Genomic DNA, 19,188 nt, shown 5'->3' with positions numbered 1-19,188 from the left:
CACTTATTTCATTATAGTTAAGGGAATATCTATGAGATAACTTAGAAAAAATTGATAAATATAAAAAATAAGTCTTATATTTGAAACCAAAATTAATTTAATAATTAGGTCATATATTAAGGACAAAAAAAGTATTAAGGATAGAAAAGTACTTTGTGGGGTCCACATTTGTCCTTGTTAAAACAAAAAAAACCGTAAATTCATTGAAGGGGCATAGTTGGGCCGAATACAGGATGGAGGCCCAATAAGCTGGGAAACTATTAAATAAATTATTTTGTCAAAAAAAAAACAGAGATAAAATTAAAAACAGAGAGAATTACAATAAGGTCCCAAGTAAGAAAAATAATTAAAAGACAAGTCCCAAGAGTTGTCATTTTAATTATAGGACCTGTCATTATAGACTACTACCTTCGGTCTTAATTATAAGACCCCGTTGACTAATTTGAGAAGATTAAGGAAAGAAGTTAAGTTAGTTATTTGTAATAAATAGGTATTGTTTTTCTTAAAATATCCTTACTAATCAACTATATTGGTTAGGACTACAATTATTAGAAGGATTATCTTGGAAAAAGATGCATAAATATGATAGACAAAGTAGATTGGGGTCTTATATTTAGGACCAAAATAAAAGTCAAATATGGTCTTATATTAAGAACCGGAGGTAATATTAAGGTTGTTATTGGAACTTTTTGGTAATTATTTCTTTTTTGTGAGATTTGATTGTAATTCTCTTTTTAAAAATAAGCTAATCTCAACATCCTGGGAATTCCAAAAACACGGGCAATCTTTCAGCGGGAGAAAAACCTCGCAAAGGCATGGTCCCCTAGTGTTAAGGAAAAGCAAAATTGAAGAGGGATTGAGGAAACTTACCGGACTCGGATCCAAGTCGACTGCCCTAACCAGCTGGCTAGGAAAAGAGAGGAGAAATAACTCGACTCCATTTTATATAGAGATGAGTAGGAATATTTTAAGAAAATAAAATACCCATATGTTGTCTTTTTAAAATATTGCATGCTATTTTGATTTATTACAATCTCTCCATTATCTCAATCAATGAGAAAGAATATATGATTTGAATCTGAACTCATTTAAATCTTACATTCCCAATATTGGATGATTAAATTAAATGTTGATTTAATCCAAAAATATGATTATAATCTAAACATATTAACTTTAATCAAATGTACCTAATATTTAGATTATTCAGATTATATAAATTAAATTATGTGATATTTAATCACGTAAATAATCTTAGAAAAAGATGTTTTGTAGGTACCTATACTTTCTTTTAATTTTTAATTTGGTACCTATGTGTCTTTTCTTAATCAAAGTTTTAAATTTTGCTCTGTTAGTACCGTTAGCTTCTATAATTTTGCTCTATTGGCGCTGTTTGTTCCTGTACAACTGCTAATGATATTAACAGAGTAAAATTAACGATTTAATTGGGAAAAAAAATACTTCTAGCAAAAAGAAAATACAGAGATACCAAATTAAAAATTGAAAAAAATATAGGTACTTCTAAAATAGTTTTCTAATCTTATTAAATATTTTGGCCTGTCAAAGATGGATACGAAATCTAACACCTACAATAACTTATGGACCAATAATTAGCGATTACCAAAGAGGAGAAGAGCAGGGGGCGGGGACAATATTAACAAAAAGTACCAAGCCACAAAAGGTGAGATGTGGCCATTAAATGTCATTTTTAGTGATCATTCCTTTTTTCAACTCAAGTTATTTAAGAGGAAAAATTTGTGGAGCAATAAGGAGGGATTACTATGGTGTAGAGAGGAAGAAGAAATTTGCTGCTAATTTTCTCAAATTTGTAACACACCGTTATAATCATTTGAAGCTTTTTTCTTTTTCTTTTTTTTTTTACCTTGATAATCATTTGAAGCTTTAGTCATTGTCATGCACTCCTTTGGTTCTAAATACAAGACTTTTTTTATAATACACTATAAAAAGGGTTTTATATTTAAGGCTGAAAGAGTATCAAAGTTTTTGGTTCTTTGCTCATGAAGGAAGCCAGAAGTATTTTGCATATATGTGTGGTAATAGTAGGGAAACTAAAAGCTATTCATGATTCGTTAGCTTGAAAAGGCGATGAACATACAACACGAAACTTGCCAAAATGAGATAATATCGATTATTGAGTGGCTTCTCATCCCATGAGCTCCTCAAAGGATCATTGTTGAAAAATATTATTTTGATTAAAAACTTGTTCAATTTTTTTTCGGGTTTAAAAAGTAACAAGAAATATTACCGTTTGGTTTATTTTGATGTCATAAAAGGAAGTGCGTGCCTAGGAAGAATTAGAAAATAAGGGTTAAGGAACATAGTAAACTCAAGTTGGAATGACTTGTGGTGATCAACACTAAATTTGAATCATTCAGATTAAAGCTAGTTGGCTCAGATTTAATCTCAACTTATTTTTATATTCTTAATAGTATTTTAATTTAGCACATGCAAAATCTAAAATACAGTAAACAATACATTATATATGAAATGGCAAGATAATGAGTACACCTTCATAATTTACAATATAACTACAAAATGCTCCTATCACAATTCAACTGATAACAGCCCTCTATGCACTAACTACTGATCTGCTGATACTAATGCAGATATTGAATTGATTCCCAATACTTATAAACCATATCTTTCGAAATACCTTTACTTGAAATTCATGTGAGCCTTAACTCATACCAGCACTCCCGTCAAATTCTTGGCGCAGGGAACTTGAGATGGTTTTAACACTTAAGAATACTTTGATTTGAAACCTTCAGTGAGAGGAACCACTTTTGCCGATACCTTTGACTGCAATTTTGATGTAGCTTGACGAATGTCCTGAAGATGACAGAATTTAGGCTCAGAAGTACTCGTTGAATTCTCAATATGCAATGCAATTTCTTATGAATTAAATGTGAATAAACCTTATGTAGCACCAAGAATATTATAGGAATAACAAATTCCTTGATAAATTCAAACTTCAAAACTCGAGGGCCAAATTTCACTAAAATAATTAAACATGTCAAAAGTCAACTTCACTGAAATAATAAGGATTTTCACACTGTTCACATGTCCACATAGGAAAAGAGAACAAGGTTACCTCTATATTATATCTTGACGAAAAATGAGTTAATAAAACAGCTTTGTTGTGAATCCACTGAGCATTTCCAATGATCTGCAAATATAATTCAAGTTTAATGAGGAAGTTACTCAATACAACACTCGGGCACAGTACCAAATTGTCAAGGCGGACACGAAGTTCATCTTTATTAGCTTGGCATGTTACTGATAATTAGTTAGTTGAATCCATCTGTAACTATGTTTAGCCACAAAAACGATAATGACAAAAGCAAGACTGAATGACATTGGTAGAATTAAAAATAAAACCTCGGTCATACATGACAGAAAAGAGAAGCAACAGTTCATCTTCATGCACCTTAATTATGTCAAGCTGCCTATAAAGAACCTGAAAGGTTACGTAGCCTTCATATTACCTCAGCTAAATGTGTATGTCCGAGTTCCCGAGCATGTTCTACGCTGAATGACTCATCCAGGAAAGTTGCCTGTTAACAAGTTATTGGCTTAAACAATGTTATCAACTGACCAAAATACGTGAACAACAAAATCAAGAAAGACCCCGCAGTCTCTTTTAAGTCCCCTCTGAGGCACCATTTAAGTAAAGAGAACCGATTTTACTTATTTGTTTGCAATATTTATTATGTCATTGTACATTCTAATTCATCCCATACGGTGAGTCAAACTGGCAAAACCAACAAGGTCCCAACTCACTGAACACCATAAGAAGTGTAATAGCACAGTTTTCACCCCGTTTTCCATCCCTTTGAAATTCACTCTAACTACGCCCACATAAGATTGTTATACGAAACTCCCTGGAGAGTAGCTCAAGCAATGAAATTGATCTGCTTAAAGCATAAAAAATGGAGGCAGGAGGGGAAATATCCATTCTAAAGAACAGATAGGTCAAATTAGCAGTGTTTCTCAATAAAATCAAACCTATTCTAGAGTTGTACGCCTGTAAAACTCAAGAACATAAATATGGATGACAAGACTTGCACATACGTGGGCCAGCACGCAGATTGGATAATGACTCTCCATGACTCCCCTTATTTATTTTATAAATTTAAAAAAAAAAAAAAAAAAAGAACCTTGAGACTAACCACGATATGCTTTTAAAGATAAGGATGCAATATAACTGAGACTGCTACATAATAAATTGATAAACTCTAAGGACTTAATAATCATAAAAGCCTCTGAAAAATATCGACTCCTAATCCATTTGAAGTTCCACATAAATAGGTTTATCACCAATGCTTAATATCTTAAGCTTCATAGGAACCTCCTCAGTTTGTAAGCCTCTATAGCCCTTATGTGTTTATACAGATTTCGGATGATCAAGTTCTCAAATTCGTAAGCAGACCAAAGGTATAAACAGAATAAAGGTCTTCATTAACATAAAATGCTCTCATCTTACCTCAGTTATAAGAATTTTCGCTCTCAGCGCATCTGCATTGCGTGGATCAAGCATAAAATCAGGCGTTGTATCACCAGTGAAGGCCACCTCTGGAGATAATATAGTGTCTGTAATCTAGAATGGAGATTTTGTCTTTAGAAGTAAATATTATAAAAGGTTTGAAAGAGAATCAAGTTGCAGTCATTACAGACCTCAACACCAGACTTCTTCAATTTCTCAATTTGACTCCCTTTAAGGTGAATGTACTGTTTCTTCAGTTTTTTCCTGACTGAATATACTACATAACCCTGCATAATACCAAATTGGAATTTTCCTTCTATCAACAACGTAGAGATATAAAAAGAATTCTTCCACAAAAACGTACATGAACAGGATTCTCACAGTTATACATGATTGTCATGCATTGATGAAATTCCAGGAGTTCACTGATTTCAATGTCAATATAATGAAATATAAAAACTCTAATAAGCTACATTATCCACAAGCCATAAGTGATGCCATTCATTTCTTAGATTCTATCTAGTTATCCTTTAGAAAAGCTTGTTCAAAATCAAAATGTTTTTGGAAAATAAAATAGAGAAAAGACATGCCAAGTAAAGCACAGGTAGAAAAATATTTATTGAAAAAAATTATGGAAAGCAAGCAAGCAGCATCATCAGATTATATGATAATATTCTGTGTAGAAGTTACAGAAAGAAAATAAGTGACACCATCATACGTCATTATATGTCGTAATATGGATCATGTCACAGATGCTGGAAACCAAAATCAATAAGCCTTTCATCTTCTTTCGGGAATCTCAATACACACAAAAATTGGAGAAAGACCATACAAAGATACCTGGCTGGGTATCACATGTTGTGTTCTGAATGGTCGGACAACAAGGTTATTACGTAACTCATAGGTTTCCCCTGCAATTAAACTCCTTTAACATTTCCAGAAATTTCAGTAAAATCTTAACACTGTAGCATGGAAATGACACGAACCTACGTCCAATGCAATCAGTTCAAGGTTTAATTCAACTTGGCCCATTGTCCTGTGTATATCCATCAACTTCTCAACATCCTCCAGGATGCAAGGAGGCACGAATACAGTAGGAGGTTTTAAATTGTATAAGCCACGGCTAGCTACATACATTGGCAGCCCTCCCTACAACATTAAATAACAATATATGTTTACGTTAAAAATTGAAAATTATATTACCCAATGGACAAGAGAAAGCATATAACGTGCAAGCAAAGTACTTGAGTAGAAAACCAAAACTAAGACTCAGTGATTAGTGATAACAAAAGCAAACATTACACTAGAATATCTCAAGCTTTCCCGATAGTGTCTAAGTCAATAAGATATGTTGAGACAAATCAAAATTTAAAAAGTCACATGCAGTAGTATACCCATCTTCTGGGAGTCTTAGTTCTGGCTGTCTTTGGGCTAAGAAACTTCACAAAGTTCCGCATTTAATCTAGTGTAAATGCGGCTTTTTTCATGAAACAACACCATACATTCGAATTAGAACACATGTCGTGAAACTTACATTTTTTTCCAATTACTAATTCCTCGACAAGAGGGGGGGGGGGGGGAAGAACGGGGTGCAAACCAAATCAGTCCCTCGAAATTAGTTTATGCGCGAATTAGTCCTTGAGACAAATCTTCTACGTTTGCAAAACTAGATTAACGTAGTGTACTCTCTCTCTCTCTCCCCCCCCCCTCTCTCTATCTCCCTATCTTTCTATCTACCTAAATTACATGAATGCAGCTAGAGTGACTTACAATGTGATCAAGATGAGCATGAGTTATGAAAAGGAAGTTTTGCTGAATAGCCCTCGTAGGACACCTCCCTATATCGAAAGCGCACTTAAACTCGGGAATTATTATACAGGTCTCTTGTCCACCAATAGAAAGCCCCTCAATCGAATAACCTTCCAAGTCCACACCTTTGCGTAGAACCTGAGACCGAGCTATGCGGTACTGTTCTTCTTGATCGATTGCTTTGCTGATTTCGGATAAATATTCTGACCTTTTGACAGCATTCAAGTGGGTCTGCACTGGAATTTTCTGGCTCAATGGCTTTTGCGTTGAAATAGGTAGATGAGATGGGAAAATTGAAGGGATCCTGAAGGCTGAATTGGTTAAACAGATATCCATCTTCTTGTGGATTTGGATGAGAAGGACATGAAGGGTTTAAGAGGTTTAAGAGACCCTTTCCGGGTTTGCCTGAAGAACGAAGACACTCACTCGGGACCCAAACGGCCTTTGCTGCACAGTGGGTAAGGCTAACTTTGTCGCTATAGGCAAGCAGAAGGCGAAATGGCCAATATTCTTTGAGATGGCATTGCTGTTTACCAAAGAGAAATTTTAAAGTCACCTCATCACTGTTCTAAAAAATTATGATCAGAATCTTTGAATCTATTTCTGATAACTTTTTTATTTATATAAATGATCTTTTGTTTTTCTCAAATGATAAAAATTTTCATAAACTTTTATTAAGCCAATCTGAGAAAATAATTGAGAAATATGGAATCATGTTATTGACAAGGAAAAGAAAAATAGGCGTAAGAAGCACAAAGTTTTTTAGAATGAATTTTGAAAATAGTTAGTATTATTCTGGACTATAAAATCTCACAACAAAGCAAATTAAGCAATTTTTTTTGAGAATTTGAAAGGTTAAAGTCTATTCTATTATTCTTTTTCAGAAGCTTGGACAGCTGATTAGTGTGATTAGACACATAAGGAATAAAATCCCTAAGATAATTGACAATCTCTAATAATTCGAAATAAATTATCATTAAGTTTATGTGTTTGTCATTTATGTTTTATTAATTAAATTATATTAGGATCTACATGCAGTAAGCCTCTTCAATTACGTGTATCTTTTGGCTTTTTTTGGGGCAAAAACAAACTTAAAAAGTACTTTTACATAAAAGGTTAAGATAAAAATTTGTTATAGAAGTTTTCATTCAGAAACACTACACATTTAAAAAGTTTTTTTTTCAATCCAAAATTACCTTAAAGATTAAATTTGTAAAAATATTACCACATACCATTAAAAATATTAACAACCAACATTATTATTTTAATGATGAAAAATAAAAACCAATATTGTTACAATTTTAAACTCTCAAAACAAATTCACACAAAAAAATTTTTCAAATATCCAATACTTTTGAGTAAAATCTCGAGACCAAATTTGCACCTTAAACCATTGTAGGATAAAAAAAAAAAAAGAAGAAGCAAGAATGTAACTTTCGAAAAGCTTAATAAAGCAAAACTATTTATTTGATCATATAATTTTGCATCAAGCAGGTAATTGAAATTGAGAATAATTCAAGTAACCTGATATGATATTTTAAGACCAATTCAAAGTACTGCTTTTCATGGAAAAAAATAAAAAATCTGAATTAAAATTTGCAGGTTATACACAAGCAGCATTGTTCTTCAGTCTGTACTTTGTACATCTTGGTATGAAGGTTGTATCACCACCCTTCAAACTCACCAAAAACGAAAAATTGCACAAGTAGACAAATATAACAGGGTTCTCTGTTCTGAATATTTACAAGCTCTCAATGAAAAGGGCAAAAAAAAAAAAACCAAAAAAAACAAACACAAAAGCCTATCTACGCGAAATAGGTCAAAGACTTCAATATAAGCTTGTTTGGTTCTGCAAATACGACGTCACTGCAAACTGTGACCCTTGAATTTGACAAGATTATCTCCGCATTTTGCAAGGTGAAGCCATGGATAATAGGCAAAGGGAACCCTTTACTGAGATGAGAATTAGCATATGGCAAGGCCACAGTTTGAATCAGTGTCCACACAACTGGCTGCAGTCCAAGAAGATAAAACACACATTTCATTGATAAAAGCTGCTAAATTGATGAGTGAATCAACTTTTTGATCCTCCGTACATATATCTTTCTCAATCTGGTCTCCCAAATATTGCATGTCCCATTTTAGTCCTCCAAAGATGTTTTCGATTTAAAATAGTCCTCAAATTAACCTTGTTAACATGATAAGTGGTCTGGCCGAGTAAAGTGAGCCGACTACAATGCAGTATATGCATTTTTCCACACTATGCAATGCCCGAGGTTCTTAAAACACACAACCTTGATGGCCCAAAAGTTATTTATAATTTAATAGCCGCAACCCTCATTCCATTAGGCAACATTAATTATCTAGTAAAGTATCTGTCAGCAGCCTAATTTGAGGATTCTTTCAAACAAAATCAAGTTTTGGATGAGTAAAGTGGGATGCTTCATCTTGCAAAACCAGATTGTCAAAAAGTGCATCTTGGAGAATCAACAAGTCAATTCACTCAAATAGTATCACTAACAATATGCATCTTGCGTAACAGAAAGGCACCTGAATCAGGTACATCCGCAGATTACCAATATTGCTCCATTTCAATGACATTGCAAAATCGTCCAAACCAATGGTGCCTGCAAGATTGTTTCCATTGATTTTGACTGAACCTGAACCTTGAATCACCTATGAAAACAAGATGAAACATAGCAAAGCATACCACTGTCAGGCCATTTTTCCAACACAAATATGAAAGGGAAATATCATATCTAAAAAAGAAAAACTTAAATGCAGTTACTTATATATTTCTTACTAGAGTTCTTAAGTAATGACAAGAAATTTACATTTGTAATTGCATAGTTTTTGCAGACAAATGTATTATATTCTTCAGCAACTTCAGACAAATGTATTATTTAAAAACTTTTCACTCATCGAATTTAAATTAGAAACTGTTAGGAAGCAGAAAGATGATGTAGAAGTCAGCAAGCTGCTAGCATGTGATAATGAAAGAATAGTTGTTGCGGAGATTAGATAGTTAGAGGGAAGTAGCTGTATAAAAACTTAAACCATCCCCCCCCCCCCAGTGACATCAATCCAATTTGCACTTCATAGTCCAAAGTACAGCCAGCACTTCAGAGGATTTTTATCCATTGAGACTACTTTTTTTGAAGGTAGGGATCAGGAAATAATGAAATCAGTTAACACATGACCGGAGACTTCATTAAACACTTAATTTGGCCTATAATTGAGAGACGTTCGAAAGACAGTGGAGAATAAATCACATTAAGAGTGTTTGCACAAAAGAAGATTAATGTGAAAAAAAAAATGTAGAAAATGGAGTATCTTTTGCTTAGGTGAAAGAGGGAGAGAGAAAAAATTGGAGAGAATGGGAGCCTAGTAATCTAACAATCTTCACCTGATTGTACGTTACATTTAAACACTATGTCTTTCAATAACTTACTTCTCAAAACAGTTATAAAATAAGGAGTTTCTGGCGCAATGAAAATGGATGGTAAACTGCTCAGAATTCACTTTCATTAAAGTCACAGAGTAACTAGAATTTACGTGATACTTTTATAAAGTGCCCTGCTTCCACAAAGATGGAAGAGATTAGTCACTGGACTTGACTACGCACACAGCGAACAGTACATCATGCAAATATGGGGTAGCGCTGGAACTCCAAAAGCTGAGAAAAGAATATCAACATAATGTTGACCAAGTGACTGTAAAAATCAAAAGGTCCATTCTTCTTTTCTTGTCCTTTTTATAAGGCACTTCCAGCATATTTCACACAAACCAAGGAAACCTTAAAATGCATTAACTCTTCATTAAAATATAACAAATTTCCAACTTTAGCCATATTTAATATATACACCTTTCAAAAGAGATAACTATCTACACTATAATAAATTAAGGATAAAATAGTATATTCACACTGAAAATTTAATGAGTGACTTGTAAATGGGATTAAAAAAAAAAAACCTTCTCTCTCTACCCTAAAATAGGACCAAAGGAAAATATAGATTGCACTTACCCAAATCCGATTCTGTAACCTTAAAAATGATGTTCAAACTATACAAGACCAACAATAGTTATCTACGTAAGCATAATACACCCAAGGATAGTGAGCGGGCCAATTCAGCAGTTTGGCCAATTGATTAGCTTTACTCATTAATGACTTGGGATGAGTTTATAATCAAAGCTAGTACAGGCTAAATTTTATTTTCTTATTTCTCTCAGTGATAAAAATTCAAAACGAGTACAAGAAAGCTATTCATGATTCATGAATGTTCCATCAAGGTTTTAAAAGAAAACGCTGAAGTTCAAAAGATTTCCTCTTATGGTCAACCATTGCGTGGTAAGCTCCACTTTATACCCTTACCGGCCAAAAGAATTGATCAAACCAAAGTAACAAGTTAGAGATGGCAAAAGCATACACAAGAACAAACTAAAATAGCAAATGTGATTAGTTTAATAATCAATCCTACCAATGAGATGCAAGCCACTGGTATTACTTCTTCTCCTTCCATCACATCAATTGTTAAGTCCGCAAATATGTTGGCCTTGGCTTTATGATTTGAGAACTCAACAACAGGAGGACTAGATAAAGATATATTCAAGTTCATGTCATGATTTGGGTACTTCCTATACAGTTGGGGAACAATAAATCTCCACCCTGCGGTGTTCAATATAGATTGATCTGGTACTTTGTCCACAACCCAGTGCATAAATTTTGCCTGAAGACAGAAAATTATTTCACATTCCACACCAACCCCATAATCAACAAAGAGGAATACGGTGAGAAAAGAAAAAATCTACGCTTTACTACTAAGAGCACATGCAAAACAATGAAACCAAATCTTCATAGAAAAACCAAACTTACATTATAAAACAAGGATGATGCAGAGTTGAAGACAGCCTCATCCAGAGCAATTCCAAGCATTTTTGATGAATTAGTGCAGAATAAAGAAATTTTGGGATTCTTGAGCCAGTATTTAGGAGCCTCAACATTTCTTTCTATAAATAACCCATTTACTTGAAATCCAATTGATGAATCACTAAATAAAGGATCACCAACAAGAGTTACATTCAATGAAGCATTGTTATTTACTGAAATATCCTTTGGAAGCTTTTGAAAAAATGAATCAAGTCTTGAAATTCCATCTTTCAGTTTCTTGGTGATAGCATCATCTACTCTTGACCCAATTTGCCCTTCAAAAGCATTAACCATCCTGTCAAATGAGAAGCAAAAGTATGAATCACAACTCACAAGACAACCCCTGAAAAAAATGTATCAGAAGAATATATCAACAGAAAATGTATGAAGGCCATATAGATTTCTTTTTGTTATGTGTATTTCTAGCTCTGAATCAGATCATTTTGCACATTGCTAGGTAGCAGTCTTATATTTTCTATAAATTTTAGTGAGTACATCTTGTAAATCTGGAACAGTTTCTCCCCACAAAATACAAAGATATTTGAAAATAATAAGGAGGTCAATATGCTTTGGTAACGCACTAATATTGAGTCTATGATGTACTAGGCTTGAAAGGCAAGCTCGCATTTTTCTTGGGTGCTTCAGCACTTCTACATTATTTTGGTACTGAATAATTCAATTGCCTCTCTTTGATGTTGTTCTCAGATCTTCCGAACTCCAAAGGGACATCTCTAGCGGGTGTGCAGAAAGATCAGGTAGCTTTGCTGCATTCTTTCCTTTTGTATGTCCTTTTGGTTTTTGGTGTCTGTCTCTGCTCCATACTTATAATTATCAAAGCCATGCAGCTGATACTTTTTAACCAAAGTCCAAACTACCCTAATATCTATCCCTTACGTGATTAGGTAGATGCTTTGAAAGGAAAAGAAGCATACGTTGAGGCAACAAGAAACTTGAAGAAGGATCTGATTTGTTGATTTTGTACTTATTATTGGATTGTTGGTCTAAAAGCTTAGTGCTAAAAGTCATTTATCCAGTTGATGACTATTAGCATTAGGAGAGGTTCAAAATGGGTTTAGTTGCAGTTAATCTTTTGGTTTCAAGAAAGATCTGCACATAATCTTCATCACAGATGGAAGAGATTAAAACATCTTGTAAGCAAGCTGATCATATCCTACCAGAAAAATGATGCCAGCCAAAGCCAGTTTGAATAAGCTTCTTTCATTTTCTCATTATTCTAAAAGTTGAAATTGTTGGCCTTTTTAAAAAAAAAAAAGAAAAAAAAGAAAATTTACTGCCAAAAGGATTTCTAAGCTGTTGCCAAAAAAAAAAAAAAAAAAAGGTTCCAAACTACCACATAATAACCCTTGATGCTTAAATACCAGACTGTACTGTAATCAGGTAGGTTACTATAAAATTAAAGAACATACTTCTTTCAACATAAAAAGTAAGAAAGTGAAAAATACCTAATGGATTCTGCAATTGATTCTTGCTTATACTACTACTTTTCCCACTTAAATTATGAGGGGAAAAACCACAAAGGTCATTGTGCTACTTCCTCAATGTGGTAGATCCAAGAACTTTAATTCGGCCTCAAAGCACCGTAGTTACAAACACATTGTTCTGATTTGTAGATAAATTCAGGGAAAAAAAGGGCAGTTAAACATATAGATAAACCATAGGAAAACAGCCAATATGAACAGTAAAAGGAGATAGCATATCCATTGCCAGCAAGATTTCTAAAATGAAGTAACAGAAGTAACCAGAAAATATGGTCATACCCTTGATAAAGCCAAGATGCTCCTCCATCCAATTTAATAGAGATGTCTTTGATGTCACACCCAGTGTCCTTCAGGACCAGCTTCAGTGATCCTTCCTGATTCTCCATGCCCAATGTAAGTCCAACTTCCATGTCTTCAACCTTTGCACCAATAGAACTTATTAATTTCCTCTTTGTTTACATTGTGCGGAAGATGAGACAAATAAATACAAACAGCAGGAACAACACAGTAGGAACAACGAATGGGCATCATCTAGAGCCTGAGCAGGAATCAGGATACACCGGGAATATGCATAAAATATTTTGCGGAGGATAATATATACTTAAAAGAAACTTGACTACCATAAAGTTAAGCAAAACAGCAGATCCTCCACCCCATTGGAATGAAAAGAAACTAACAGCGCCAAATCCTAGTTTACAGTTCTATCAACGTCATTAATGAAAGTATAGCCTGATTAGGCAAAATTCCTTCAAAATGATGCATATTTAAAAAAAAAAAAAATTATGTGTTCCAGTGTTCATTGAGTGTGTATCAGGAGAAAAGAAGTGGGAGTCAGAGTGCCTGTAAATAACTAATAAATGTTGTAATTAATTAATTTACCCAAAGCTGAGAGTGAAACATGTTCATAAAATATTTTGCGTAGGATAATATAAACTTAAAAGAAACTTGACTACAAGCAAAACAGCAGATCCTCCACCCCATTTGGAATGAAAAGAAACCAATAGCGCCAAATCCTATTTTACAGTTCTATCAACGTCACTAATGAAAGTATAGCCTGATTAGGCAAAATTCCTTCAAAATGATGCATATTTAAAAAAAAAAAATTATATGTTCCAGTGTTCATTGAGTGCGTGTCAGGAGAAAAGAATTGGGAGTCAGAGTGCCTGTTAATAACTAATAAATGTTGTAATTAATTAATTTACCCAAAGGTGAGAGTGAAAAATGTATAAGGAGGGCTAGATGGGATATTGTAGCTATCTTGGAAATGAAAAAAATTGCAAGTCTATTCTGATTGCTCAGAGTAGTCGGCTTGTGCAATTTTACAAGTTCAATCAATATATAAGTAGATCGAGCAAAAATTATCCCATTGGCAATTACTCTTTCAGCTCCAGAAAATCGTTCAACGCAGGGGAGAAGGAATCTAGTTGAATATATAGACGAAACGTTCAAAAACTAACCAAAATTCCAAGTTATATACCTGAACTGAAGCGCTACCTTTGTCACTAATTTCGACGGGCATAAGCCACGTACTGTAAGAGTAATACCAATTCATTCTTAAAATACAACTCGTGTCCGAAGCTATAATGGAAATCCCATCTTCCCCGGGCTTGATATTCGACGAAGGAACGTCAATTTGATATATAGTGATGTTCGAAAGCACCATGAAAACATCACCCACAACTGGAATTTTCACAGTCTTTTCAATATTGGGCAATCGAAGTGGGATCATTGACGAAATTGCCTTATTTACAAGCAATTCTTTCACGAAATCAAGACCACCTTGAGTTACTACCAAGGACATGGAAGATTGGTCGTTAGGCCGATCCTGAGCATACCCATGAATCAAGGAAGACGCTAACAGAAGTAGAAATAGAAAAGGCATCATTTTGCTTTGTGGGTTGCAAAATCTGGAAGTGGCTCCTTGGCGCACTGACCAGGGAAGGCGGTAGCCGTGCAGATAGACAAGTACAAAAATTGCAATCTTGCGTTGCCAGGAAGTCAATCCCAATCATAACAATCCAAAAAGTCAAAATTGCCCACCCTTTGTTTTCTTGCAGTCTTTTTTTTTTGGGTGAAATTCTCGCACTTTTTTTTTTTAAATTATTAGTAGTAGTATTAGTATTAGTGATAAAATAATTATGAATCAGGCATCAGATGCGGCTCTTATATAAGACACCAAGTCTCAAATAAATGAGAAGCATATTTGATCGATTTTAAAAATTAAAAACTAAATATTATGGTATTTTTTTAAAATATTATTGTTCTTCAGCACCTTCAACATTGTCCTAATTAATAATTAAGAATATTAAACGATAGTTTGGCTAAATAAATATTGGATATAAAATTTTTATAAAAACTTTAATTTTCAGTTAAAGATTTTCTTCTGCCGAAATTTTTAATTAATCAAATATTTTATGACAAGGCTCATAGAATATGGTGGCAATTGTTTTCTTTTCTTCTTTTGTGAAAGAAGCCGGAAAAAAAAAATAAAAAAATAAAAAAGGCCGACCAACGGGGTTCTTTGTAAAATCGTATTGGTCCTCCTGTGGGCTGAAGAAACGCGAGAGCGCTTTGTCCTCGCGAAAAAATGGCATTACAAGCGGGAGTTCAAACCTCCAAAATTCTTATACTTGTCGGAGCCGGTAACCGTTTACTTTATATCTTATTCTGAAATCCTTCTGTCTGTTTTAAATTGTTGGGAATTTCCGACTAATTAAGCTCCTAAATGGTAAATCCCAGAAGTTTGCTTTGTTGATGAACTTACAAGGCACTGGAAATTCAGTTCAATGGTTAATTGACTGATCTAGAAGCTCGTAACTTCAGTCCTTTTAAAACCTTCATAAAGAAAAACTGTTTCTTTTTCGTTTGTCTTATAGTTCATTTGGCTCGGTCGAGGCGAGCTTTTACTTTGCCCAAAAACAAGAAAAAGAATAGGATTGTGTACATGTGACTAATTCGTCGTTGTTCATTAACGGACGAGAACTGTAATGAAGTTCTTTTTCTGAATTTTAGGTTTGACTGGCTCTGTTGTGTTGAGAAGCGGCCGTTTGTCTGATCTCATTGCACAGCTTCAGGAATTGCTGAAGGGTGTGGATGAAGCTGGGATTTCACCAGGCCGATATGACACCGCAGCCATTGCTGCTCAGGTATTGCAAGCTTAATGTTATCTGGTGGCTTCTTTGGCTTTGTAGAAGTCTGATCATTTTCATTGAGTACAAATCAATGGACAATAAGAAATTGGTTTTTATGGCAATAATTATAGACTGACGTATTTTGGAGGTTAAAAACATTTATTGATGAGAAGAGGTTAAATGATGAGAAGAGAACTAATACATAAAATACAGGGGGAGAGAAAGCAGAAGATTCTCCACTAAACTCAGAGAAAGAAGCCCTCCCAAAGTCTAATTCAAAAGAGCTTTTAATCGCTTTGAATATCCACAAGGAGCATCCCTCCCCTTTCCACCCAAAGTGGAGAAATAGAAAAAAGGAACCATTTCTAGAAATCCACAAAGAGCACATGAAAATATTCCTCTTCTAAATAAGATGTGGCCAAAACCATTAATGACTCTACAGGGCCAGTGAACTCTATGCTACTATTGCTTCTGAGAACGAATAAATTTCAAAGCTATAGAAGCCTCAACGTCAAATGGACAACCAAACTCTTAGTCATATCGGCCAAAGACATATTGCAAACCTGCCAAATAAGGATTTTATTGTCTATACTCTGACTACATGCTTGGTCATAGCTAATGGTGGTAACTAGCTCAGTAGATCAGGCCCACCTCTGACATTTTGCGCAAGTGAAGCGACCTTTTGATGAACAAGACAGAAGCATCTATGTGATGTATTTGAACGACAAAACCTTTCTTTTACCCCATATCTTTAAATCTGATTATTGTTAAATTACAAGATACTTCATACTAAAGTTATATCTTTAGAGGGAATACACTAATTAATGCAAAATAAACCTGCATGTTTTAACTTCAGATTCGACAACTAGCTCAAGAGATTAGGGAGCTGACCTCATCCAATCCTGTAACTATCTTCAATGGCAACTCTTCCTCTAATGGTATGTAGCATGAATTATTTTCAGTTTATCATGAGTTTTGCATGTCTCTTTCTTTGCTCCTTTTGAGTTAGTTGTAGTGATAAAAATTATATTTTTATCACAATACTTAAAGGCACCTGATTGTATCTCTTTCGATCCATTTTTGCTGAAGTTCAAGATTTTCGTGAATGGTTAACTGAGTTATTCTACCTGCAAGATTCTCAAGATGGCCAAAATGACCTTATTTATTCATGTTTTCCTAGTATCCCTGTTACAATGTTTCCCTTTGTGTTGGTATTTTACTATGTGTTCCTTCAAAGTTAGTGAGTGAGACGCTGGATTTTCCTGATTTTGGTTTTGAATGATCACCTTGTTAGATCTAGGATGTTCTAATCTTGCCTGTTACTCTCATGTTATAAAAGCAGAGTGATTTTATTATAATGGCAGAGTAATATTTTTCTCTATCTAAAAGGGTTTCTTTTTTCTAACTATAAAATGCTGTTGGTTTGAATTATTTGCACATAGGGAGTTATGCATCTTACCTATTACCAGCTGCTGCAATAGGAGCTATGGGTTATTGCTACATGTGGTGGAGGGTGAGACTATTATTTAATCAAAAGATTATGTATATCTCTGCAATTGATCTAGAAGCAATGGTGGTATATAATGATGCTATGAATGCATTCATCATGGTGTTCCTCTTCAGGGATGGTCATTTTCCGATGTAATGTTTGTGACAAAGCGTAATATGGCCAATGCTGTTGCAACCGTGACAAAGCAATTGGAGAACGTACATGAAACATTAGCTGTAAGTTGCATCTGTTGACAAAATTTTCACAGTTTGACCATCTTACATCTGTGTTGGTTGCTGAACAACCTTGTTTAAACGACGCATGCAGTCAACTAGAAAGCATCTAACAAAGAAACTAGAAGTTTTGGACCTGAAAGTTGAGGAGCACAATGAGTTAACCCAGCTTATTGCAAATGATGTAAGAGATGTTGATTTTCTTTACAATCTGGGCAATTTTATTAATGCGATTAAGGCAAGAAGTTGTTACATATGAAGAAGACACCTCTAAATATAGGCTCAATCAAATGAACTCTGTTTCAAGTTATTCCTCAGAATCAGTGAATTATGACTATTAGCATCTGGATCAATATGCCCGTCCTCCTTTATGGTTTGAATTGCTTTGTTGGGATTGAAGTTGATATTGTTACTTTGCATGGCAAAATTCAACTTGAACTTTGCTTCTTCCTTCATAACATCAGTATCCCTTGTGGATTGGGTGGTCTGCAGTCAGTTTTAAGAGCGAGCTTCTTTGGTAAATTGCAAAATTCATCTCAGGCTATATGTGGAAGTTCGTTCCTGCATGCTCATTTATTTTTACTTTCATACAGGTGAATGAAGTGAAGTCAAACCTTTCACAAATTGGGGGTGATTTTGAACTCATCCATGAAATGATGTCCGGCCTGGTAAACTATATTTCTCCCCTACCACTTTTAAGCATCCAATCAACTTGAAGCATTGCATTGTTGAAGTTCTGACTTTAATGTGTTTTATTAACTTGACAGGAAGGAAAGCTCAAGCTTGTTGAAAGCAAACAGGTCATTGATTTAACTTTGCAGTTACATGGATTAACTATTATTGTCTAGAATATGTTCTGATTTACATGCGCATGCGCGCTCACATATGATTTTTCACCTTTGCTTCTTTTGAAATTTTCATGCAGGACATAACTAACTCAGGTCTCTGGTATCTGTGCCAATTAGCTGATGGGTTTAAAGAGCAGCCAAGCAGTAGAATATTCAAGGTCAGATTTTTTATCTTTCTATATTTATCCTCTAAGATTTTTCATCTCCATGGTCCATGCCTGTTAAGAGTCATTTGACAGGAAGTCAGCACGGAACTTGCAAACCATTCAACAAAGGCTCTTGAGGGTAAATCTTCGCTTAAGGTTTGTCATTTCTCTATAAATTGTTCAAATTCATCATTCTCAATCTCCGTCCATTGGTGACTTGATTCAATGTTATTCAGGGGCTGCAATTCATTACTGAAACGACAGACACAGTTGAGAAATCCGTCTCGGACACAAAGAATGGTGGTGTCAGTTTTGCCAATGAAAAAGGCCGCATCTCGAGAACAAGAGTACACAGATCATTCCCCGTTAACGTTTCTCTGGGCAAGGATATCATGGGTTAGGAGTGTGATTAACCCTTTGTTTCAACCACGATTGATTGGCTGGCTCGTTGCCTACTTGGTTCTGCAGAACTGAAATTCGTGATAACTTTTTCCCTTGGAAGTAAAAAGTTATCTCAATTCTTTAAAGGGACATTTACAATTTTACATAGGCACAAAATGACGGGAAACAAACTCATTGTTAATCAAACAAGAACAATGCACAGG

General features: G+C 34.5%; 3 protein-coding genes across 3 annotated transcripts; 1 reads left to right on the top strand and 2 right to left on the bottom strand.

The window, feature by feature from the left end:
• Positions 1-2,411: 2,411 nt before the first annotated feature.
• Positions 2,412-6,783, bottom strand: LOC114717092 (tRNase Z TRZ2, chloroplastic). Its single transcript, XM_028902172.1, has 8 exons — positions 6,272-6,783; positions 5,488-5,650; positions 5,342-5,412; positions 4,693-4,788; positions 4,502-4,615; positions 3,504-3,572; positions 3,110-3,184; positions 2,412-2,847 (listed from the first exon to the last, which is right to left on the bottom strand). Exons 1-8 carry the CDS (start codon positions 6,644-6,646, stop codon positions 2,758-2,760), a joined length of 1,053 nt encoding a protein of 350 aa, XP_028758005.1. The 5' UTR covers positions 6,647-6,783; the 3' UTR covers positions 2,412-2,757.
• Positions 6,784-7,870: 1,087 nt separating this feature from the next.
• Positions 7,871-14,714, bottom strand: LOC114717100 (putative BPI/LBP family protein At1g04970). The gene is made up of 6 exons (XM_028902176.1): positions 14,214-14,714; positions 13,016-13,155; positions 11,184-11,532; positions 10,789-11,037; positions 8,861-8,986; positions 7,871-8,322 (listed from the first exon to the last, which is right to left on the bottom strand). The coding sequence occupies exons 1-6, from the start codon at positions 14,619-14,621 to the stop codon at positions 8,116-8,118; spliced, it is 1,479 nt and encodes a 492-aa protein (XP_028758009.1). The 5' UTR covers positions 14,622-14,714; the 3' UTR covers positions 7,871-8,115.
• Positions 14,715-15,276: 562 nt separating this feature from the next.
• On the top strand, positions 15,277-19,188 carry LOC114717096 (uncharacterized). Its single transcript, XM_028902174.1, has 11 exons — positions 15,277-15,378; positions 15,749-15,882; positions 16,724-16,805; positions 17,310-17,380; positions 17,491-17,592; positions 17,684-17,773; positions 18,183-18,257; positions 18,357-18,389; positions 18,515-18,595; positions 18,677-18,739; positions 18,820-19,188. The coding sequence occupies exons 1-11, from the start codon at positions 15,324-15,326 to the stop codon at positions 18,982-18,984; spliced, it is 951 nt and encodes a 316-aa protein (XP_028758007.1). The 5' UTR covers positions 15,277-15,323; the 3' UTR covers positions 18,985-19,188.

Source organism: Neltuma alba, unplaced genomic scaffold, assembly GCF_004799145.2.
Source record: "Neltuma alba isolate B1F8T4 unplaced genomic scaffold, ASM479914v2 tig00011707_pilon, whole genome shotgun sequence".
In the NCBI taxonomy this organism is placed as follows: Eukaryota; Viridiplantae; Streptophyta; class Magnoliopsida; order Fabales; family Fabaceae; genus Neltuma; species Neltuma alba.
Note: the sequence above shows the minus strand (reverse complement) of the source record. Positions and strands in the feature narration are given on the sequence as shown.

Coding starts and splice junctions, on each gene's coding strand:
- LOC114717100 (XM_028902176.1), bottom strand. CDS start 14,621: ATGATGCCTTTTCTATTTCTACTTCTGTTAGCGTCTTCCTTGATTCAT. Junction 13,156..14,213: donor AAGGTAGCGCTTCAGTTCAG/GTATATAACTTG, acceptor ATTGGTGCAAAG/GTTGAAGACATGGAAGTTGG. Junction 11,038..11,183: donor CATCATCCTTGTTTTATAAT/GTAAGTTTGGTT, acceptor TTCTGTCTTCAG/GCAAAATTTATGCACTGGGT.
- LOC114717096 (XM_028902174.1), top strand. CDS start 15,324: ATGGCATTACAAGCGGGAGTTCAAACCTCCAAAATTCTTATACTTGTC. Junction 17,774..18,182: donor CCCAGCTTATTGCAAATGAT/GTAAGAGATGTT, acceptor ACTTTCATACAG/GTGAATGAAGTGAAGTCAAA. Junction 18,596..18,676: donor CAAGCAGTAGAATATTCAAG/GTCAGATTTTTT, acceptor GTCATTTGACAG/GAAGTCAGCACGGAACTTGC.
- LOC114717092 (XM_028902172.1), bottom strand. CDS start 6,646: ATGGATATCTGTTTAACCAATTCAGCCTTCAGGATCCCTTCAATTTTC. Junction 4,616..4,692: donor TGAAGAAGTCTGGTGTTGAG/GTCTGTAATGAC, acceptor TCTCCATTCTAG/ATTACAGACACTATATTATC. Junction 2,848..3,109: donor CGTCAAGATATAATATAGAG/GTAACCTTGTTC, acceptor TGTCATCTTCAG/GACATTCGTCAAGCTACATC.